We start from the raw sequence: 25,126 nt of genomic DNA, 5'->3' as shown, positions 1-25,126 counted from the left end.
GTGGTGAGAGAGTGCAAAAGGAGAGCAGAAGATAGAGTGGGAGAGACACTGTTAAGAAATTTTAATGAAAATAAGAAAAGTTAAGAAAGCCTAGGGAAAGTATGGATTTGTCAGTTAAAAATAGAGTAGGGGAGTTAGTAGATGGGGAGAGGGAGGTATTAGGTAGATGGCGAGAATATTTTGGAGAACTTTTAAATGTTGAGGAAGAAAGGGAGGCGGTAATTTCATGCACTGGCCAGGGAGGTATACCATCTTTTAGGAGTGAAGAAGAGCAGAATGTAAGTGTGGGGGAGGTACGTGAGGCATTACGTAGAATGAAAGGGGGTAAAGCAGCTGGAACTGATGGGATCATGACAGAAATGTTAAAAGCAGGAGAGGATATAGTGTTGGAGTGGTTGGTACTTTTGTTTAATAAATGTATGAAAGAGGGGAAGGTACCTAGGGATTGGCAGAGAGCATGTATAGTCCCTTTATATAAAGGGAAAGGGGACAAAAGAGATTGTAAAAATTATAGAGGAATAAGTTTACTGAGTATACCAGGAAAAGTGTATGGTAGGGTTATAATTGAAAGAATTAGAGGTAAGACAGAATGTAGGATGGTGGATGAGCAAGGAGGCTTCAGAGTGGGTAGGGGATGTGTAGATCAAGTGTTTACATTGAAGCATATATGTGAACAGTATTTAAAGGTAGGGAAGTTTTTATTGCATTAATGGATTTAGAAAAGGCATATGATAGAGTGGATTGAGGAGCAATGTGGCAGATGTTGCAAGTATATGGAATAGGTGGTAAGTTACTAAATGCTGTAAAGAGTTTTTATGAGAATAGTGAGGCTCAGGTTAGGGTGTGTAGAAGAGAGGGAGACTACTTCCCGGTAAAAGTAGGTCTTAGACAGGGATGTGTAATGTCACCATGGTTGTTTAATATACAGTGGACCCCCGGTTAACGATATTTTTTCACTCCATAAGTATGTTCAGGTGCCAGTACTGACCGAATTTATTCCCATAAGGAATATTGTGAAGTAGATTATTCCTTTCAGACCCCCAAACATACACGTACAAACGCACTTACATAAATACACTTACATAATTGGTCGCATTTGGAGGTAATCGTTATGCGGGGGTCCACTGTATTTATAGATGGGGTTGTAAAAGAAGTAAATGCTAGGGTGTTCGGGAGAGGGGTGGGATTAAATTATGGGGAATCAAATTCAAAATGGGAATTGACACAGTTACTTTTTGCTGATGATACTGTGCTTATGGGAGATTCTAAAGAAAAATTGCAAAGGTTAGTGGATGAGTTTGGGAATGTGTGTAAAGGTAGAAAGTTGAAAGTGAACATAGAAAAGAGTAAGGTGATGAGGGTATCAAATGATTTAGATAAAGAAAAATTGGATATCAAATTGGGGAGGAGGAGTATGGAAGAAGTGAATGTTTTCAGATACTTGGGAGTTGACGTGTCGGCAGATGGATTTATGAAGGATGAGGTTAATCATAGAATTGATGAAGGAAAAAAGGTGAGTGGTGCGTTGAGGTATATGTGGAGTCAAAAAAGTTATCTATGGAGGCAAAGAAGGGAATGTATGAAAGTATAGTAGTACCAACACTCTTGTATGGATGTGAAGCTTGGGTGGTAAATGCTGCAGCGAGGAGACGGTTGGAGGCAGTGGAGATGTCCTGTCTAAGGGCAATGTGTGGTGTAAATATTATGCAGAAAATTTGGAGTGTGGAAATTAGGAAAAGGTGTGGAGCTAATAAAAGTATTAGTCAGAGAGCAGAAGAGGGGTTGTTGAGGTGGTTTGGTGTTGCAACTCCTGAATGGGTTGCAATGATTATTATGTATATATATAATTATTACCTTTTCATATAATTTTATATTGCTTATATTTGCGATAATAGCTAAATCGTAAATGTATTGCTTTATATTGTTATTTGACTTAGCTTCCTTTGGTTAGATAGGATGTAACATATGTGCTCAGTTCAAGTCTTGATTGTCTAACTACTGTAATTATCGCTTGTGGCTCGTTAGACTGCCGGCTTCTGTTTCTGAGCTGCAGCTGTCCACGGAGCTATCACGTGATCGAGGGGGGGGGTGTCCTCACCTCGCCTGAAGTATTCAGTCTGATCTAGACTCTCTTGGTGGTTGGACAGATTGTCTGTCTCATTATTCTTGTTAGTTCTGTAGAACTCTGTTCACAGAACATTGTATAGACCTAGTGATTTTCGACGTTGTACTGAGGTTGTGTGTGGCATAGACACTCTAAACAACTCAGGTCCTGAGCTGTAGCTTCTGGCCTAACTTGTACTGGTATCTGTGTATTATCACAGTCGGGGATTTTCTAATGCTGAACTTAGATTCAGTAGTATGGGAGTTTTGTGACTTTTGTGGAGGATCTGCAGATGGTCCCTACTTAGTGTCGTTATATTATCTCCTTGTTCCTGATTCTGTGTCGCAGTTGCTTGTTATAATGCTATTGGGATTAGCATTCTTTTTATTGTTCAAGCAGACTGTTCTGACTGCCAGTTGGTCAAGAAGTTAGTTTATTTGAGGACTTTGTCAGTCACTTGTTTAAGTCTAGTCAAGTCTTGAGACATAGCGAACTACTTAGAGCACTTACACACAAACTTACTTGTACATATTTGTAATATATTATTAAATGTTAATGTGCCAGACAGTACTTAAGAATTATTTATTTATTATTTATTTATTTATTAACAATTTGAGCACACATACAGAGGTACAAAAAAATACAGATAAGAGCAGCATGCCAAAGCCACTTATACTATGCATAGCATTACAGGCTGGCTTAAAATTAACTTAAGATTAACTAAGCAATGATGAAATCAGTGATAAAACATTAATGTAAACAGATTACTATAAAGCACAAGTGAGTATTACAAAGACAGGTCATATGGTTGCATGCATTGTTGTACATTCAGTCGTATGGAGTATTCTGTTAGGCAGTGTATTTAAAAATAATAAAGTTAGATTGGGTTTTAGGTTTAACATTTATGTGATATAATTGTGAGAAACATTTAAGATATACAATTTATAAGGTTCAGTTATTCAGTATTTATTTGGTTTTGGGTGAGTAAGTGATCTTTGAGAAGAGACTTGAATTTATAAACAGGTAGTGTTTCTTTTATATTTACAGGTAATGAATTCCAGATTTTAGGGCCTTTTATGTGCATTGAGTTTTTGCATAGTGTGAGATGGACATGAGGAACATCAAAGAGTGATCTGTGCCTTGTGTTATGGTCATGTGTTCTGTTGAGGTTGGCAAGGAGATGTTTGAGGGGAGGGTTAATATCAGAGTTAAGTGTTCTATGTATGTAATAGGTGCAGTAATAAGTATGGATGTTTTGTATGGTGAGTAGGTTTAGTGTATTGAATATTGGTGGAGTGTGCTGCCTGTAGTGTGATATGTGCTTTCAGCACAATACTATTGTATACGAGAGAAGTGATTATTCTTATTTTGTTGATTACTGTGTTTGCTTTAATTTGATATACCTCTAGACTTAATAAATTTATTAAATTTTAATTTCTCTAGTTAGTAGCCTACCAATTGTAATCCTGAAGCACTATTGAATCATACTGAATTCTAATGGATAATTGGACAAGGATACTGACTACTTGTTATGAAAACCCAGTAACAGGCTGGATGCTAGAAGGGCAGTCCTTTCTAGTATTCACTGGAGATCTCTAAGCTTTTAGAATTGCATTTATTGTAACATTTGGTCATTTAGAGAGAATGGATCAAAGTAGAATGACATGGAAAGCATATAAATCTATAGGGGAAGGAAGGCGGGGTAGGGGTCGTCCTTGAAAGGGTTGGAGAGAGGGGGTAAAGGAGGTTTTGTGGGCGAGGGGCTTGGACTTCCAGCAAGTGTGCATGAGCGTGTTAGATAGGAGTGAATGGAGACGAATGGTACTTGAGACCTGACGATCTGTTGGAGTGTGAGCAGGGTAATATTTAGTGAAGGGATTCAGGGAAACCGGTTATTTTCATATAGTCGGACTTGAGTCCTGGAAATGGGAAGTACAATGCCTGCACTTTAAAGGAGGGGTTTGGGATATTGGCAGTGTGGAGGGATATGTTGTGTATCTTTATACGTATATGCTTCTAAACTGTTGTATTCTGAGCACCTCTGCAAAAACAGTAATAATGTGTGAGTGTGGTGAGAGTGTTGAATGATGATGAAAGTATTTTCTTTTTGGGGATTTTCTTTCTTTTTTGGGTCACCCTGCCTTGGTGGGAGACGGCCAACTTGTTGAAAAAAAAAAAAAAAAATGTCAAAACTAGAACTGCTTTCAATAGCTTTGAAATCACTATCACTATCACTTTCACTGCTCACATCTGAGTCTTGTACACAGGCAAATAGTTTCCTCTTTCATCCTGGTACAGGTGAACGTGAACGAGTCGGCCCAGCACCAGGTCGTGGGTCATCTGGGTTTTCATCACTAATTACATTATCCTTGGCACTGTTTTCGGTTACATCCGCTTGAAAACCATGGAATTCACTTTCACTGACACTTCCATCACTGTTAGAGCTATCACTTGGGAACAAAAGACCTCCAATCCACCAAGGAGTGAGGTACTTCTTACCACGAGGCATGGTGAAAATGGACTACCAAGATGGTGTTCCCACAATGCATCACTGAGTCCCAGATTTTTTTCACAGGGTGCACACCCACCACTCAGACCCATTCTCTCTCATGTACGCCTACCAGCTTTCTCCCGCTTGATTTGAAGCCGCTAGAATTTATGCGTATAAATACGTCCGAAACAGTGGCGCATAAGACATATATATACGACCGAAACAGTCAAAGGGTTAAAACACTGCTGATTAACGAAAGTGCTACCAGAGATGGAGCTATGTAATTTCTTTGTGGCACCACTTAAAGGCTCATCAGGTACCTTCATAGCAACAACTGGTTCATCATCATCCTATATTAGATCTTCCTCTACTTTGATCAAGATTGTTTGTTTACTACCATCTGTTCTTTTTCCTTCATTACTTTTTCCAATTCTTTTTTCTTTTGCTTTGCTTCCACCTGTTTTCTTTTCTCCTTAATATTCTCCTCCTTGAGCTTAGCTAGATAAATAGCATGTTCAGAGCTAACAGATGCCTTCATGTCCCTAAATTAAATATTCAATACCCAATACTTAAATTAATATCTCCCAATTACCTAAATCTTAACACTTCAAAATTTAAATACCCAAAGTTCATACATAACTTAATACTACATTGTAGTATAAATACCTGCACAAAACTATACTGCCTTACACCACATTGTAGCTGTAAACTACTATCACCAATGCTCAATATTATTTTCCAATAATATAACTTAAATATTTACTATTGATATACACAACTTACAAAATACCTTCAAATTGTCCCAATGTAATATCCCCAGATTTTAACTTGAGTTAACTTATTATCTGCTTTAAATAAAAACAGTTATACAACTGAAACAAACTATGACCAATTTCTCTAGTTTTAAGTAGTCTGTAAGCTATTAATTTAGTCTGCCCATAATGCTGTGGCATGACAGTGGCTCTCTTTACCTACAACTTATTACTGTAACTAAAGAATCTCAATGTAAACTTGCAAAGAAATAAAAATTGTATTGTATTGTATAGCTATCCTCTCTGGCTGGCAGTTGACAAAATCACAGTATCAAACTGAATTCTTTACAAGACATAGCCCAGTGATAGTACTGTTATTAAGTACTATCTAGTGACAAGCCTAGCACTGATGGACAGACTGCATTCTGATTCTGCATTCATGTGTGCCAAGATGAGTCCAGTCTTGACAAAACATGGAAATAACGGGTATCTGTAGGTGTCACCACAGACTTCAAGAAGAAAATGGCATTCCAGTAATCTTCTATCCTTTGATTTTTATCAACCTCAGAGACCCCACAATCTGCCTGTGAGGCTTTCCATTGATCAAAAACACACAAGACATTAACTTGTGGTTACAGCCTCTGAGTAAGGAACTTGCTTCAGCAAGTCAAGTTCCTATCTTGGTACATTCCCTAGGACTAAATTTGCCTGGGAGCTGACAGTCATTTTTTACAAATTAAAAAAAAAAGTCAGAGCCATATTTTCCATCCAGTGTATCACACTTCAAATATCTGTACATCAACTTCATGAGAAAATGTGACACTATGTCACAGAGACAGTATAGTTCAATAAAATGAGAAATTTCTCAAGAATGGGAAGGATGTTTTCCCAAGAAGTCTAGCTAGATTCTGGTAGCCTCTTTCTCACCACGAACCAATTTTGTAGCTGCATAACGATACTTTAAACTTTCTGCTGCAGTTTGGGTATTTTTTTCAGAATCATTTGTCCAGCTAGTTCTTCTAGAACTAGCTGGATGAAGACTTAACCAGCAAACTTCAAACTTTAGCCTCTGGAAATTTCTTGCTCCTGCACTAAGTTTCAAGAGTGCATCAATATCCAAGCACAGCTGATTAATATCAGCTGGAAGATTCTAGAGCCCCTTCCTAAATCCACTGTGCACAGTGTATATGCTGCAGCCGCCCAGATTCACAAAGCCAGGGAATTCAGTATGGTCTTCTTTGATTAATTGTCCTAACATGTGAAAAATAGTTTTATTCACATTTGTCCTATCTCATAATAAGATGCACAGTTTCTCAATAGGCAAGTGAACTTCAATAAACTGGAGTCAGTATTATTGTTGAAACAACCTTCTTTCCTTCAGCATAGCCAAGCAACAGTGACGTGTAATATGCTGCCCACACTTCACTGTACATTGGTGCCCAATTTCTGATAGTTATATCCATCTGCCTCTTGATCTCAGAAGTGATAGCTCCATCAAAATGAAAACTGAATAACAGCCTTGATGTTCAAGTGTGATCTACCAGTATTCTAGTGAAAGGCTGAAAGCCATCCTTATTCAAATAGGAAGTACATACTTATTTAACAGATTAAATTTTGGACAGTGATAAACATCTACAGAGTACCACAGTCAAACATTAGATGTTTTAGTGAAAACCTAGGAAGTATGATAACTGATGCACACATGAATAAAGATCACTTACTACTCTCAGGTGACTTCAATATAAATCTCCTGCAAGACCAGGACCCACACGTTACTGAATTCACAAACACTATGAGTAACTGCTTGTTGCTACCAACAGTAACAAAACCTACAAGAGTTACAGAGACTAGTGTTTCCCTACTAGACCACATCTGGACCAACACCATATCCCCTTTAAAATCAAGCATAATCACAGATAATACCACAGACCACTACCCTACCTTTCTCATAACTAATCTAGGTAAATTACCCCAAGACACTATTAAAGTCACTTTCAGACTTCATAATGAGGTAGCCATTAATAACCTCACAACAGCTATGACAAACATCGACTGGCATACTGAGCTAGAAATCTATACAGATACTGACGAATGTATTAATAATTTTCTAAAAAAGACCCAATACCTCTATAACAAGCACTGCCCTAAAAAACTAAACAGATCACAGCTAAGAGACTGAACAGTCCCTGGCTAACACCCAGCATCCTCAAATCCATAAATACAAAGCACCTATACGAAAAACAGTACAGAATGGGTCACATAACCAGAGACCAAACAAAACATCACTCATCAATCCTAACCAGCCTGATAAGAAGGGCTAAAAATTGTATTATGAGAACAGATTATCCAACTTAAAAGGTGATATAAATAAGAACTGGAAAACCCTATCAGAAACTCTAGGAACAAAAAAGATATCAGGAAATAGCACAACTGAACTAATAAAACCAGATGAAACCCAACTCTCACCAACTGAAACAGCAAACAGACTCAATGTTTTCTTCTCCACCATAGGAAAAAAACCTTGCCGATAAAATCCCAAGCTCAAATACCCCACCCAATGACTACCTCACTGGCAACAACCCGAACACACTGTTCCTAGCTCTGACTGACCCAACAGAAGTCTCCTTTATTATCAACACACTAAAAAAACAAGACAGGAGATTTAATACCTTACCACCCTTTATATACAAAAAAAACTGCCCAAGACTGTTCAACAGCCTCCCACCAGCAATAAGGGGCATTACGGGAAGACCCCTGGTTGTCTTCAAGAGGGAGCTGGACAGATACCTAAAGACGGTGCCAGATCAGCCGGACTGTGGTTCGTACATTGGATTGCGTGCAGCCAGCAGTAACAGCCTCGTTGATCAGGCCCTGATCCACAGGCAGGCCTGGTCGTGGACCGGGCCGTGGGGGCGTTGATCCCCAGGTAAATGCTGTCACCAATCATTGCAACACTCTTTAACAAATCCATCGAATCCTCTACCTTCCCTATAGTTCTCAAAATAACGAGGGTCACCCCGATACATAAAGGAGTAGACCAAACAGGCGTGAATAACTATAGACCAATATCCAACTTACACCCTCTCTCTAATATCTTTGGAAAATTAATTCATAAGCGAATCTATTCCTACCTCATCTCCCACAACATACTCAACCCCTGTCAGTTTGGGTTCAGGCCTAATAAAAATACGAATGATGCTATTATACACATGCTTACACAAATATACACTGCACTTGAGAAAAAAGAAGTCCCACTGGGGATCTTCATTGATTTACATAAGAACATAAGAACGAAGGAACACTGCAGAAGGCCTACTGGCCCATGCGAGGCAGGTCCAAGTCTCCTACCGGCTTAAGCCAATGCACCCAACCTAGTCAGGTCAGGTCACATTGACTTAAGGGAGGAACACGGCAACCGACCTGGTAGCACAAGCTATTAGGTCCAACTCACACCCACCCACATCCACTCATGTATTTATCCAACCTATTTTTAAAGCTACACAACGTTGTGGCCTCTATAACTGTACTCGGGAGTTTGTTCCACTCATCCACAACTCTATTACCAAACCAGTACTTTCCTATATCCTTCCTGAATCTGAATTTTTCCAACTTAAAACCATTGCTGCGAGTCCTGTCTAGGCTAGATATTTTCAGCACACTATTTACATCCCCTTTATTTATTCCTGTCTTCCATTTATACACCTCAATCATATCCCCCCTAATTCTACGTCTTTCTAGAGAGTGCAGATTCAGGGCCCTTAGTCTATCCTCATAGGGAAGGTTTCTGATACACGTAAAGCTTTTGATACAGTTGACCATGATTTGCTCCACATAAAATTGTCACACTATGGTACAAGAGGGCACTCCCTCAACTACCTAAAGTCATACCTCAGCAACAAAGCCAATACAGTGGACCCCCGGTTAACGATATTTTTTCATTCCAGAAGTGTGTTCAGGTGCCAGTACTGACCGAATTTGTTCCCATAAGGAATATTGTGAAGTAGATTAGTCCATTTCAGACCCCCAAACATACATGTACAAACGCACTTACATAAATACACTTGCATAATTGGTCGCATTGGGAGGTGATCGTTAAGCGGGGGTCCACTGTATGTGTACACAAATGGAACAAACTCTTCCACACAGCCAATTACAGTTGGTGTCCCACAGGGAAGTGTCCTTGGCCTTCTTCTCTTTCTCATTTACATAAATGACTTACCAAATGCATCGCAACTACTCAAACCCACACTATTTGCAGATGACACTACATACGTCTTCTCTCACCCAAGCCCAGTCATGCTAGCCAATACTGTAAATACCGAATTACAGAGAATATCCACCTGGATGATGACTAACAAACTTACTCTCAACACTGACAAAACCTACTTCATTCAGTTTGGAAACATAGCTACAGATGTCCCTCTTAACATAATGATAAACGGATCACCTATCACAAAGCTCACAGAGGGAAAATTCTTAGGAATTGTTCCACAGTCAGCCCTCCTGGCCCTTTATCACTCACTCATTTACCCCTATCTTACCTATGGAATTTGTGCATGGAGCTCAACAACAATAAACCATTTCAGACCATTAATTATCCAACAAAAGGCTGCAATCAGAATGATAACAAATTCCCACTACAGGCAGCACACTCCACCAATATTCAAAACTCTAAACCTACTCACCTTACAAAACATCCATACTTATTATTGTACCTACTACATAGTACATAGAACACTTAACTCGGATATAAACCCTCCCCTCAAACGTCTCCTTACCAACCTCAACAGAACACATGACCATAACACAAGGCACAGATCACTCTTTGATGTTCCTTGTGTCCATCTCACACTATGCAAAAACTCAATGCACATAAAAGGCCCAAAAATCTGGAATTCATTACCTGTGAACATAAAAGAAACACTGTCTGTTTATAAATTCAAGTCTCTTCTTAAAAACCACTTACTCACCCACAACTAAATAAATACTGCATAACTGTATCTCATAAATTATAACTTGTGACCCTATCAAACTTTGTTTTTTTTTAATTACATTACCTACTAGAATATTCCATTCTCTTGAATGCACAGTAACTCATCAAATGACCATATGATCTGTCTTTGAAATACTCATTTGTGCTTAATTGTTATTTGTTTACTGTAATTTTTACCACTGAATATATCATTGCTTAGTTAATCTTAAGTTAATTTTAAGCCTGCCCATAATGCTCTGCATACAAGGGGCCTTTGGCATGTACACTTAACCACTGTATTTCTTTGTACATCTATGTGTCATGTCCAAATTAATAATAAATAAATAAATAAATAAATGTGATCAAGAGAACAGAAGCTGTGCCTGATAGTTTGACAGAGCTACTTTAGCTAACTAAATAATCTGGGCAGTGATAAAAGCATCATTGTCGTTAATGGTTGAGAGAATTTTTTTCACTACTGCTGGTCATCAATTGTGAAGAAGTTTCTGTAGATGAAGTGTTGCTCTCTGAAGCAAACAGCTTAGTTTGACATTTGTCATTCATATACATACTTGGCGATTTATCTGTGTTTGTCTTTCTTGGCATGCTGGAGGGGTACCTTTCCTGCACTGTCACAAATTTTTATTTGTGTCACAAAATCAACAGAATCCATGATGTTCATCTTTTTTCTTTGCAGCACCAAGGGGCCGAGTTTCTATCTGTTCAAGTCAACACATAAAAGGCGTGAGGCGGCGGCATGTTTTACCACCTGGTTTTTGTATTAAAGTGTAGTGAAAAGCAGCAACTGACCTATTCTTTCACAAACTACATCTGCTTAGCAATTATCCCATTACCTCTGGAATAAAAAGAAACTCAAAAGACAGGAATGTATAGGAGCTTGGGAAAATTATAGGAGAAAATAAGGGACCTTAATAAACAGAAAAATAGAATACTTGACACCCTAGCTAAAATACATTATTATTTCATATAAAATGAAATAAAGCAAACAAAAATATTTACATTAACTCTTACAAAAATTAATGAAAAATTTTCAGTTCAAATTAGTGACTATAAATGAAAATATTTACAAATTATATTTGATTAAATATGGGATAAAACATACTCTAACAAAGTCACCTCCTTGAATCATGAAATCTTTGATGACACGATGGAAACAGGCCCCCTTGTATCCCATTGGCACTCCATCCTTGCGATATTCTCCTGTGCAAAACTGACGAAAGTTTTCACTTGTCTTGGGACACACATCTGCATATAATTCCATAATCATACGTCCAATTTCCTGAAATTTATTTTAAAATTTAATATAAATTCTGAGGATTGAAAGTGATCACGCTGATTTTCCCAAAGATATCAAACAATCAGTGTGGTCCAAACTTTTCCTACCGGTGAAGAATTTCCCCATGTATAAATTTTGTAAAATGATCAGCAAGCACTAACCTAATCTAACTCAAAACCTAAATTATGTTGTTTTATAACTTATTATATTTTTTATTATCACACTGGCCGATTCCCACCAAGGCAGGGTGGCCCGAAAAAGAAAAACTTTCACCATCATTCACTCCATCACTGTCTTGCCAGAAGGGTGCTTTACACTACAGTTTTTAAACTGCAACATTAACACCCCTCCTTCAGAGTGCAGGCACTGTACTTCCCATCTCCAGGACTCAAGTCCGGTCTGCCGGTTTCCCTGAACCCCTTCATAAATGTTACTTTGCTCACACTCCAACAGCACGTCAAGTATTAAAAAACCATTCGTCTCCATTCACTCCTATCAAACACGCTCACGCACGCCTGCTGGAAGTCCAAGCCCCTCGCACACAAAACCTCCTTTAACCCCTCCCTCCAACCTTTCCTAGGCCGACCCCTACCCCGCCTTCCTTCCACTACAGACTGATACACTCTTGAAGTCATTCTGTTTCGCTCCATTCTCTCTACATGTCCGAACCACCTCAACAACCCTTCCTCAGCCCTCTGGACAACAGTTTTGGTAATCCCGCACCTCCTCCTAACTTCCAAACTACGAATTCTCTGCATTATATTCACACCACACATTGCCCTCAGACATGACATCTCCACTGCCTCCAGCCTTCTCCTCGCTGCAACATTCATCACCCATGCTTCACACCCATATAAGAGTGTTGGTAAAACTATACTCTCATACATTCCCCTCTTTGCCTCCAAGGACAAAGTTCTTTGTCTCCACAGACTCCTAAGTGCACCACTCACCCTTTTCCCCTCATCAATTCTATGATTCACCTCATCTTTCATAGACCCATCCGCTGACATGTCCACTCCCAAATATCTGAATACGTTCACCTCCTCCATACTCTCTCCCTCCAATCTGATATTCAATCTTTCATCACCTAATCTTTTTGTTATCCTCATAACCTTACTCTTTCCTGTATTCACCTTTAATTTTCTTCTTTTGCACACCCTACCAAATTCATCCACCAATCTCTGCAACTTCTCTTCAGAATCTCCCAAGAGCACAGTGTCATCAGCAAAGAGCAGCTGTGACAACTCCCACTTTGTGTGTGATTCTTTATCTTTTAACTCCACGCCTCTTGCCAAGACCCTCGCATTTACTTCTCTTACAACCCCATCTATAAATATATTAAACAACCACGGTGACATCACACATCCTTGTCTAAGGCCTACTTTTACTGGGAAATAATTTCCCTCTTTCCTATGTACTCTAACTTGAGCCTCACTATCCTCGTAAAAACTCTTCACTGCTTTCAGTAACCTACCTCCTACACCATACACCTGCAACATCTGCCACACTGCAACCCTATCCACCCTGTCATACGCCTTTTCCAAATCCATAAATGCCACAAAGACCTCTTTAGCCTTATCTAAATACTGTTCACTTATATGTTTCACTGTAAACACCTGGTCCACACACCCCCTACCTTTCCTAAAGCCTCCTTGTTCATCTGCTATCCTATTCTCCATCTTACTTTTAATTCTTTCAATAATAACTCTACCATACACTTTACCAGGTATACTCAACAGACTTATCCCCCTATAATTTTTGCACTCTCTTTTGTCCCCTTTGCCTTTATACAAAGGAACTATGCATGCTCTCTGCCAATCCCTAGGTACCTTACCCTCTTCCATACATTTATTAAATAATTGCACCAACCACTCCAAAACTATATCCCCACCTGCTTTTAACATTTCTATCTTTATCCCATCAATCCCGGCTGCCTTACCCCCTTTCATTTTACCTACTGCCTCACGAACTTCCCCCACACTCACAACTGGCTCTTCCTCACTCCTACAAGATGTTATTCCTCCTTGCCCTATACACGAAATCACAGCTTCCCTATCTTCATCAACATTTAACAATTCCTCAAAATATTCCCTCCATCTTCCCAATACCTCTAACTCTCCATTTAATAACTCTCCTCTCCTATTTTTAACTGACAAATCCATTTGTTCTCTAGGCTTCCTTAACTTGTTAATCTCACTCCAAAACTTTTTCTTATTTTCAACAAAATTTGTTGATAACATCTCACCCACTCTCTCATTTGCTCTCTTTTTACATTGCTTCACCACTCTCTTAACCTCTCTCTTTTTCTCCATATACTCTTCCCTCCTTGCATCACTTCTACTTTGTAAAAACTTCTCATATGCTAACTTTTTCTCCCTTACTACTCTCTTTATATCATCATTCCACCAATCGCTCCTCTTCCCTCCCGCACCCACTTTCCTGTAACCACAAACTTCTGCTGAACACTCTAACACTACATTTTTAAACCTACCCCATACCTCTTCGGCCCCATTGCCTATGCTCTCATTAGCCCATCTATCCTCTAATAGCTGTTTATATCTTTCCCTAACTGCCTCCTCTTTCAGTTTATAAACCTTCATCTCTCTCTTCCCTGATGCTTCTATTCTCCTTGTATCCCATCTACCTTTTACTCTCAGTGTAGCTACAACTAGAAAGTGATCTGATATATCTGTGGCCCCTCTATAAACATGTACATCCTAAAGTCTACTCAACAGTCTTTTATCTACCAATACATAATCCAACAAACTACTGTCATTTCGCCCTACATCATATCTTGTATACTTATTTATCCTCTTTTTCTTAAAATATGTATTACCTATAACTAAACCCCTTTCTATACAAAGTTCAATCAAAGGGCTCCCATTATCATTTACACCTGGCACCCCAAACTTACCTACCACACCCTCTCTAAAAGTTTCTCCTACTTTAGCATTCAGGTCCCCTACCACAATTACTCTCTCACTTGGTTCAAAGGCTCCTATACATTCACTTAACATCTCCCAAAATCTCTCTCTCTCCTCTGCATTCCTCTCTTCTCCAGGTGCATACACGCTTATTATGACCCACTTCTCGTATCCAACCTTTACTTTAATCCACATAATTCTTGCATTTACACATTCATATTCTCTTTTCTCCTTCCATAACTGATCATTCAACATTACTGCTACCCCTTCCTTTGCTCTAACTCTCTCAGATACTCCAGATTTAATCCCATTTATTTCCCCCCACCGAAACTCCCCTACCCCCTTCAGCTTTGTTTCGCTTAGGGCCAGGACATCCAACTTCTTTTCATTCATAACATCAGCAATAATCTGTTTCTTGTCATCTGCACTACATCCACGCACATTCAAGCATCCCAGTTTTATAAAGTTTTTCTTCTTCTCTTTTTTAGTAAATGTCTACAGGAGAAGGGGTTACTAGCCCATTGCTCCCGGCATTTTAGTCGCCTCATATGACATGCATGGCTTACGGAGGAAAGATTCTTTTCCACTTCCCCATGGACAATAGAAGAAATAAAGAAGAACAAGAGCTATGTAGAAAAAGGAGAAAAACCTAGATGTATGTATATATATATGCATGTGCATGTCTGTGAAGTGTGACCAAAGTGTAAGTTGGAGTAGCAAGATATCCCTGTTATCTAGCGTGTTTATGAGACAGAAAAAGACACCAGCAATCCTACCATCATGCAAAACAGTTACAGGTTTCTGTTTCAAAGTCATCTGGCAGGACGGTAGTACTTCCCTGGGTGGTTGCTGTCTACCAACCTATAACTTACAGTTATATTTTAACAAACTGCTGAACCTACCACCTTAATAACTCTCAGATGTCAGTGATTTCAAAAGTTTGTTTCTTCAATGGACACCATTTTGATTACATAATGTAAATTACGTATAGTGGCCAACCTTGGCATAAAAAAAATGTAACCAACCCCATAAAAAGAGCAGCACTTGGGTCTTGAGTTCTGACTAGTTTGGAAGCCATCTTTTAAGATAATTATTGGAGCTTTTACCCCAAGGAACAAGGATCTCCAATCTTAATGGTACCAGGCCCCCAGGAGGCCTGGTCTGGGATCAAGCCATAGTTGCAGTGACCACCAGAATCAACTGCAGGAAGCTAATTATTATACTCACAAAAATAAACAAAAATAAAGTTGCAAAGGTTAGTAGATGAGTTTGGGAGGGTGCGTAAAGGTAGAAAGTTGAAAGTGAACATAGATAAGAGTAAGGTGATGAGGGTATCAAATTATTTAAAGAAAAAATGGATATCATATTGGAGAGAGGGAGTATGGAAGAAGTGAATGTTTTCAGATATTTGGGAGTTGACTTGTCAGCGGATGGGTTTATGAGGGATGAGGTTAACCATAGAACTGATGAAGGAAAAAAGGTGAGTGGTGCGTTGAGGTATCTGCGGAGACAAAAAATGTTATCTATGGAGGCAAAGAAGGGAATGTATGAAAGTATAATGGTACCAACACTCTTATATGGGTGTGAAGCTTGGGTTGTAAATGCTGCAGCGAGGAGGTGGTTGGAGGCAGTGGAGATGTCCTGTCTAAGGGCAATGTGTGGTGTAAATATTATGCAGAGAATTTGGAGTGTGGAAATTAGGAGATATGGAGTAACTAAAAGGATTAGTCAGATGGCTGAAGAGGGGTTGTTGAGGTGGTTTGGTCATTTAGAGAGAATGGATCAAAGTAGAATGACTTGGAGAGCATATAAATCTGTAGGGAAAGGAAGGAGGGGTAGGGGTCATCCTCGAAAAGGTTGGAGGGAGGGGGTAAAGGAGGTTTTGTGGGCGAGGGGCTTGGACTTCCAGCAAGTGCGTGTAAGTGCGTTAGATAGGAGTAAATGGAGACGAATGGTTTTTGGGAGTGTGAGTAGGGTAATGTTTAGTGAAGGGATTCAGGGAAACCGGTTATTAGAGATTTAGTCCTGGAAATGGGAAGTACGTACAATGCCTGCACTTTAAAGGAGGGGTCTGGGATATTGACAGTTTGGAGGGACTTCTAAACTGTCGTATCTGAGCACCTCTGCGAAGACAATGATTATGTATGAGTGAGATGAAAGTGTTGAATGATGATAAAAGTATTTTCTTTTTGGGGATTTTCTTTCTTTTTGGGTCACCCTGCCTTGGTGAGAGATGGCCGACTTGTTGAAAAAATAAAAATAAACATTAAACTTGACCGTTAGCTAAGCAGGCTACAGTAGCAATGAATTGCTTACATGAACACAGTAATAAATCCAGTTACACCCTGAACTTAAATAATTCCTGGAAGGCTGCAAAAGAACACAGACATAATAATAAAAAAAAAATACAGAACCTCCTTGATATTCCACATGTACGACTTAATCTGAATAAACATTATGAAAACCAAAGGCCCAAAAATTTAGAACCTGCTTGAAGAGTCAAAAAGCTCCTTACCTCATAATAGTTTCCAACACAATGCCAAGCAACATCTGCATTTGCTGTAATAATTCATCTGATGATCATTAACCCTTAACTGTCCAAGCAGATCTACGTTCACATGCATAGTGCTCCAAAAGTATATCTACTTTTTTTCACACATTTTCAAATATAACCAAAAAAAAATGTAGATCAAAGTTTTTTTTACACATTTTCAAACATAAAAAAAAGATCTACTTTTTTTACATACTTTCAAATGTTGAAAAAATGTAGATCTACGTTTGGACAGTTTAAGGGTTAAAAATACTATATAAAAACAATTCCCTACTTCAATGACAACATTAACTTAAATTGCCTACCTATTAATTATTTAATTAACTCTACTGTAGTCTAAACTTGTGTACAGAAAACTTGTTACATGTAAGTACAGTAGGGCCCCACTTTACAGCGTTTTGCTTTACGGCATTCCGCTAATACGGTCATTTCAAATTATGACCAAAACTCTCTATACGGCTCCCCCCACCTGACTTTCTAATACGGTCACCGTGCCCCACCCGGTTTGTTTACATTCTCTTTGAGATCAGTAAGCACTAAGTCTCTCCATTATGTCTGGAAACTCCAAAATTTCAAGTGTTTTTAAAAGTTATTTCATATTTTATATATACAGTGGATCCTCGCATAACGCTATTAATCCGTTCCTGAGAGCTCAATGTTAGGCGAAATTATCGTTATGCGAATTAATTTTCCCCATAAGAAATAATGGAAATCAAATTAATCCGTTCCTGACACCCAAAAGTATGAAAAAAAAAATTTTTTACCACATGAAATATTAATTTTAATACACACAAACTAAAGAAGACATGCACAGTTACATGACACTTACCTTTATTGAAGATCTGGTGATGATTGATGGGATGGGAGGAGGGGAGAGTGTTGATGGTCTTAGTGTTTAGAAGGGAATCCCCTTCCATTAGGACTTGAGGTGTCAAGCCCTTTTCAGGGGTTACTTCCCTTCTTCTTTTAATGCCACTAGGACCAGCTTCAGAGTCACTGGACTTCTGTCGCACAACATATCTGTCCATAGAGGTCTGTACCTCTCGTTCCTTTATGACTTTCCTAAAGTGGTTCACAACACTGTCAGTGTACAGGTTGCCAACACGGCTTGCAACAGCTGTCTGAGGGTGATTTTCATCCATAAAGGTTTGCACTTTAAGCCACATTCCACACATTTCCTTAATCTTTGAAGTAGGCAACTTCTTCAATTTCTCTCTCCCCTCCTCTGAAGCAGTTTCCTCAGGTCTGGCCTCTTGCTGTTGAAGATGATCTAGCAGCTCATCAGTGGTTAGTTCTTCATTGTCCTCCACCAACTCTTCCACATCCTCCCCACTAACCTCCAACCCCAAGGACTTCCCCAATGCCACAACTGATTTCTCAACTGGCGTACGCCTCTCAGGGTTAGCCTCAAATCCTTCAAAATCTCTTTGGTCTACACTGGCCACAGTTTCTTCCAAGCAGAGTTCAAGGTCCTCTTAGTCACTCCCTCCCAAGCCTTACCTATAAGGTTTACACAATTGAGGATATTAAAGTGATCTCTCCAAAACTCTCTTAGAGTCAATTGAGTTTCTGAGGTCACTACAAAGCACCTTTCAAACAGAGCTTTTGTGTACAGTTTTTTGAAGTTTGCAATAACCTGCTGGTCCATGGGATGCAGGAGAGGAGTGGTATTAGGAGGTAAAAACTTGACCTTAATGAAGCTCATGTCCCCACAAAGTCGCTCTGCCAAGTCTGTAGGATGACCAGGAGGCACTTAAGGTCTAATTTCTTTTCATTTAGGTAATTTTTCACATTGGGGGCAAATGCTTGGTGTAACCAGTCATAGAAAAAGTCCCTAGTGACCCATGCCTTACTGTTTGCCCTCCACAGCACACACAAATTAGCCTTGAGGATATTCTTTTGCCTGAACGCTCTGGGAGTTTCAGAGTGATACACTAATAAAGGCTTCACTTTGCAATCACCACTAGCATTGGCACACATTAACAGAGTAAGCCTGTCTTTCATAGGCTTATGTCCTGGGAGTGCCTTTTCCTCCTCAGTAATGTAGGTCCTGCTTGGCATTTTCTTCCAAAACAGGCCTGTTTCGTCACAATCAAACACTTGTTCAGGTTTCAGTCTTTCACTGTCTATGTACTCTTTGAATTCCTGCACATATTTTTCAGCTGCTTTGTGGTCCGAACTGGGCAGCCTCACCATGCCTTATCACACTATGTATGCCACTACGCTTCTTAAATCTCTCAAACCAACCTTTGCTGGCCTTAAATTCACTCACATCATCACTAGTTGCAGGCATTTTTCTAATTAAATCCTCATGCAACTTCCTAGCCTTTTCACTTATGATCGCTTGAGAGATGCTATCTCCTGCTATCTGTTTTTCGTTTATCCACACCAATAACAGTCTCTCAACATCTTCTATCACTTGCGATCTCTGTTTCGAAAACAAAGTTGCACCTTTGGCAAGAACAGCTTCCTTGATTGCCGTTTTCTTGGGCACAATAGTAGCGATGGTCGATTGGGGTTTACTATACAACCTGGCCAGCTCGGAGACACGCACTCCACTTTCATACTTAGCAATGATCTCTTTCTTCATCTCCATAGTAATTCTCACCCTTATTCCTGTAGGGTTGGCACTAGAAGCTTTCTTGGGGCCCATGGTCACTTATTTTGCAGGTGAAATCACTAAAAACGCTGTAATAATACGAAATGTTCTGATTGTATGCTTGGATGTTACCGCGGAGGCTGGCTTGTAAACAATGCCACCGGTGGAACAAGTGAGGCTGGCTCAGGCAGCACATAGACGCATCTCGAACGAATCACGTTGAGCGAGTTTTTTAGTGCTATGCGAGGCCAAATTTTAGAGATAAAATGTATCGCTACGCGGATTTAACGTTATGTGATGCCAACGTTATGCGGGGGCCCAATGTACTCTGATATTTATACTTATGTATACCTGTACCTAAATAAACTTACACACTGTGCTGGCGTGCAGGTACGTATTAAAATCAATAAGAGTGTCTTATGTCTCGAGACACCATATTAGTAATGATGATGATAGTGATGATAATAATAATAATAATAATAATAATTATAATCACCGAGTCTCGTTAAATGTCGTATACACCTACCATCCGACTTACGACCTGCTCGACTTACGACCACTCGACTTACGACCGTGATTTTTATGCCAAATTTCTGGGAAATAAACAACTATTTGTGTTGTACAAAGTGTTTTTCCTAAACCTTACAGTATAAAATACAGTACTAACAGCATAAAAAGTAAAGTAAAACGTGAAATACCAAAATAAAACAATAAAATAAAGTCATTACAAAAATGTTTTGTTGATATTCAGTAGTAAAGTTCGACTTACGACCATTTCGACTTACGACCGGTTTCTCGGAACCAAACTTGGTCGTAAGTCGGATGGTAGGTGTATTACGTTAATATACATATTTTCATTAATCCATCAATGATATTTTTTCAAAATTATATAATAAACACAATACATAACATATAAAGATGATAAATACACCCCACAGTAGAATAAATAAACATGAATACGAGATGTGGTAGCCAGGCTTGTATGAGTGACGGCAAGAATAATATTTTCTCTAGTCCAGCATAAGAGAAAATGTGTTACTGGGGTTAACTGTAGAAAATTATTCCTTTCGTATGTAAGTAAGTTTATTCAGGTATACACAAATACAGTTACATAGATTATCATACATAACAGCATATGTGTAGAGAACCTAGGATAACCCAAAAAAGTCAAGACAGAATGACTTATTTCCATGGCCTTCACCCAGAGCGTCATTTCTTCTAAAAATGGTGTTACATGAGAATGGAAGCTTTCTTCTTTATTTATTCTACTGTATCAATGTAGAGACTACTTGTACACAAACCAGACGTGTACACTTTGTTTGTTTACAAAACTTGCGTTCGCCTGGTTTGTTTACATAACTCTGCACCTGTCCTCTCTCATGTACTCATTCTCTCTCTCTCATTTATTCGTTTTATCTCATTTACTCACCCCTGACCCTACATTAAGACTACAAATATTTTAAGGTAAGTAATGAGTGAACTGTATATGCATTTTATTGCTCTAGGATGCTTAAATGTTACAGAATATTATGTGTGGGTGGGTTGGCCTGGCTGGCTACCATACATACGACACTTGATTTCTTACAATAAATACATGTACTACTCATCTTACCTTAGATTAAGACTACAAATATTGTAAGGTAAGTAATGAGTGTACTATATGTGTATTTTACTTTTTTATTGTTTTTAATGCCTAGTTCTATTGCTAACTTAATACATGTTAGTGTAAATTTGTTATCTAGTATTTATATGCTTTTATATGGGGAAAAAAGGAGTGTTCCACTTCACGGCGATTTCCGCTTTATGGCAGTAGCCTGGAACCTAATCTGCCGTATAAGTGGGGCCCTACTGTATTGGCATTAAGTAACTTGTAAGAAATTGGTTCTAGTACAGTGGACCCTTGGTTATTGGCCGTAATCCATTCCAGAAGGTCGGCTGAAATCCGAGAAGGCCGAAAACGAAATAATATTTCCCATAAGAATTAATGTTGATGAAGATAGGGAAGCTGTGATTTCGTGTATAGGGCAAGGAGGAATAACATCTTGTAGGAGTGAGGAAGAGCCAGTTGTGAGTGTGGGGGAAGTTCGTGAGGCAGTAGGTAAAATGAAAGGGGGTAAGGCAGCCGGGATTGATGGGATAAAGATAGAAATGTTAAAAGCAGGTGGGGATATAGTTTTGGAGTGGTTGGTGCAATTATTTAATAAATGTATGGAAGAGGGTAAGGTACCTAGAGATTGGCAGAGAGCATGCATAGTTCCTTTGTATAAAGGCGAAGGGGACAAAAGAGAGTGCAAAAATTATAGGGGGATAAGTCTGTTGAGTATACCTGGTAAAGTGTATGGTAGAGTTTATTGAAAGAATTAAGAGTAAGACAGAGAATAGGATAGCAGATGAACAAGGAGGCTTTAGGAAAGGTAGGGGGTGTGTGGACCAGGTGTTTACAGTGAAACATTTAAGTGAACAGTATTTAGATAAGGTTAAAGAGGTCTTTGTGGCATTTATGGATTTGGAAAAGGTGTATGACAGGGTGGATAGGGGGGCAATGTGGCAGATGTTGCAGGTGTATGGTGTAGGAGGTAGGTTACTGAAAACAGTGAAGAGTTTTTACGAGGATAGTGAGGCTCAAGTTAGAGTATGTAGGAAAGAGGGAAATTATTTCCCAGTAAAAGTAGGCCTTAGACAAGGATGTGTGATGTCACTGTGGTTGTTTAATATATTTACAGATGGGGTTGTAAGAGAAGTAAATGCGAGGGTCTTGGCAAGAGGCGTGGAGTTAAAAGATAAAGAATCACACATAAAGTGGGAGTTGTCACAGTTGCTCTTTGCTGATGACACTGTGCTCTTGGGAGATTCTGAAGAGAAGTTGCAGAGATTGGTGGATGAATTTGGTAGGGTGTGCAAAAGAAGAAAATTAAAAGTGAATACAGGAAAGAGTAAGGTTATGAGGATAACAAAAAGATTAGGTGATGAAAGATTGGATATCAGATTGGAGGGAGAGAGTATGGAGGAGGTGAATGTATTCAGATACGTATTTGGGAGTGGACGTGTCAGCGGATGGGTCTATGAAAGATGAGGTGAATCATAGAATTGATGAGGGGAAAAGGGTGAGTGATGCACTTAGGAGTCTGTGGAGACAAAGAACTTTGTCCTTGGAGGCAAAGAGGGGAATGTATGAGAGTATAGTTTTACCAACGCTCTTATATGGGTGTGAAGCATGGGTGATGAATGTTGCAGTGAGGAGAAGGCTGGAGGCAGTGGAGATGTCATGTCTGAGGGCAATGTGTGGTGTGAATAAAATGCAGAGATTTCGTAGTTTGGAAGTTAGGAGGAGGTGCGAGATTACCAAAACTGTTGTCCAGAGGGCTGAGGAAGGGGTGTTGAGGTGGTTCGGACATGTAGAGAGAATGGAGCGAAACAGAGTGACTTCAAGAGTGTATCAGTCTGTAGTGGAAGGAAGGAAGGGTAGGGGTCGGCCTAGGAAAGGTTGGAGGGAGGGGGTAAAGGAGGTTTTGTGTGCGAGGGGCTTGGACTTCCAGCAGGCATGCGTGAGCGTGTTTGATAGGAGTGAATGGAGACAAATGGTTTTTAATACTTGATGTGCTGTTGGAGTGTGAGCAAAGTAACATTCATGAAGGGGTTCAGGGAAACCGGCAGACCGGACTTGAGTCCTGGAGATGGGAAGTACAGTGCCTGCACTCTGAAGGAGGGGTGTTAATGTTGCAGTTTAAAAACTGTAGTGTAAAGCACCCTTCTGGCAAGACAGTGATGGAGTGAATGATGGTGATAGTTTTTCTTTTTCGGGCCACCCTGCCTTGGTGGGAATTGGCCAGTGTGATGATAAAAAAAATAAATAATACCCCTTCCAGACACCCAAAAATATTAACAAAAAATACATTTTTTAAAGATTAACTATTGTTTTACATGCACAAAACAATGAGAACTAAATAAAATAAATAAATGGACATTTACATCACTATTACATACCATTATTGAAGACTCTTGTTGGCTTATGGAAGACAGGGAAGAGAGAGGGAGGACTTATTATTGTTTGGAAGGGGAATCCCCCTCCATAAAGACTTTAGGTATCAAAGCCCTCTCTGGGGTTACATCCCTTCTTTGTTTTTTACTGCCACTAAGACCAGCTTGAGTCACTGCACCCCTGTTGCACAAAAAAACTGTCCCAAGAGCTCTATTTCTGGTGTCTCTAAGATTTGCCTGAAGTGGGACAAAGTTTTGTCACTGAACATGTTGCAGATATGGCCTGTTTCAGCCTGGTCAGGGTGATATTTTTCCATGAAACTTTGCAACTCACTGCTTTGCACACATGTCCTTCATCACTGAAGAAGGCACATTCTCCCCTCTCTTTTCCTCCTCTGAAGCAATTTCTTCAGCTGTGGTCTGTTGCTGTTCCAGTTGAAGGTCTTGCAGCTCTTCAGTGGTTAGCTCTTCCCTGTGGTCCTCCACCAACTCTTCCACATCCTGGCCGCTCACATCCAACCCCATGGACTTCCCCAAAGACACAATAGATTCCACAACAGGTGTAGGGTCATCAGGGTCAGCCTCAAACCCTTTAAAATCCTTGTTGAGGACACATATAAGGCTTATGCAATGGAGGATACTGAAGTGATTCCTCCAGAACTCTATTAGGGTCAAGTCAGTGTCCGAGGTCACTTCAAAGCACCTTTGAAACACAGCCCATGGAGAGGATGAGAGGAGTGTTGTTAGGAGGCAAGAACTTCAATGTTATAAAATTGAAGTCCCTAAACAAATGATCTTTCAAGATTGAAGGATGAGCAGGAGCACTGTCCAGTACCAGGAGGCACTTGAGTGGCAAATCATTTTCCTGGAGGTATTTTTTCATACTGGGGCCAAACACTTCATGTATCCGGTCAATGAAAATTTGCCTTGTGACCCCATGCCTTATTATTAGCTTTCCACAACATGCTGTTTACTCTTGACGACATTGTTTTTCTTGAACACTCTGGGATTTTCGGAGTGATACACTAGTAAAGGCTTCACTTTGAAATTCCCACTAGCGTCACCACAGAAAAAAAAAGTAAGCCTGTCTTTCATAGGCTTGTGTCCTGGCAGTGCCTTTTCCTCCTGTGTGATGTAGGTCCTTTTTGGCATTTTCTTCCAAAAGAAGCCTGTTTCATCACAAGTGAACACTAGTTGGGGAGGAATCCTTCAGCCTCTACATACCCCTTGAATTCATCAACAAATGCTTCAGACACACACTTGTCAGAACTTGCAGCCTCACCATGCCTTACAACATTGTGTATGCCACTATGCTTCTTAACCCCTATACGGTCCAAACGTATACGTGTATGTATGTTCTCTCCCCCAGTGCCCTGAATATTTTGAAAAAAAAAAAAAAAAATTTAATTGAAATAGAGAAAATTTTTCTAAGTGTAACAGGATTAAAATAAAAAATTT

The 25,126-nt window shown here is 39.5% G+C and overlaps 1 protein-coding gene across 5 annotated transcripts in view; it reads right to left on the bottom strand.

The window, feature by feature from the left end:
• LOC128686593 (peptidyl-prolyl cis-trans isomerase H) overlaps positions 1 to 25,126 on the bottom strand; it is an 80,900-nt gene that overhangs the window by 42,931 nt on the left and 12,843 nt on the right. For all 5 annotated transcript variants that reach the window (XM_070084288.1, XM_070084287.1, XM_070084290.1 and 2 more), the window contains exon 2: positions 11,443 to 11,619. In XM_070084288.1, coding sequence (XP_069940389.1) covers positions 11,443 to 11,619 — 177 coding nt within the window. The remainder of the gene's footprint in view (positions 1 to 11,442; positions 11,620 to 25,126) is intronic.

Source organism: Cherax quadricarinatus, chromosome 12 (assembly GCF_038502225.1).
Source record: "Cherax quadricarinatus isolate ZL_2023a chromosome 12, ASM3850222v1, whole genome shotgun sequence".
In the NCBI taxonomy this organism is placed as follows: Eukaryota; Metazoa; Arthropoda; class Malacostraca; order Decapoda; family Parastacidae; genus Cherax; species Cherax quadricarinatus.
Note: the sequence above shows the minus strand (reverse complement) of the source record. Positions and strands in the feature narration are given on the sequence as shown.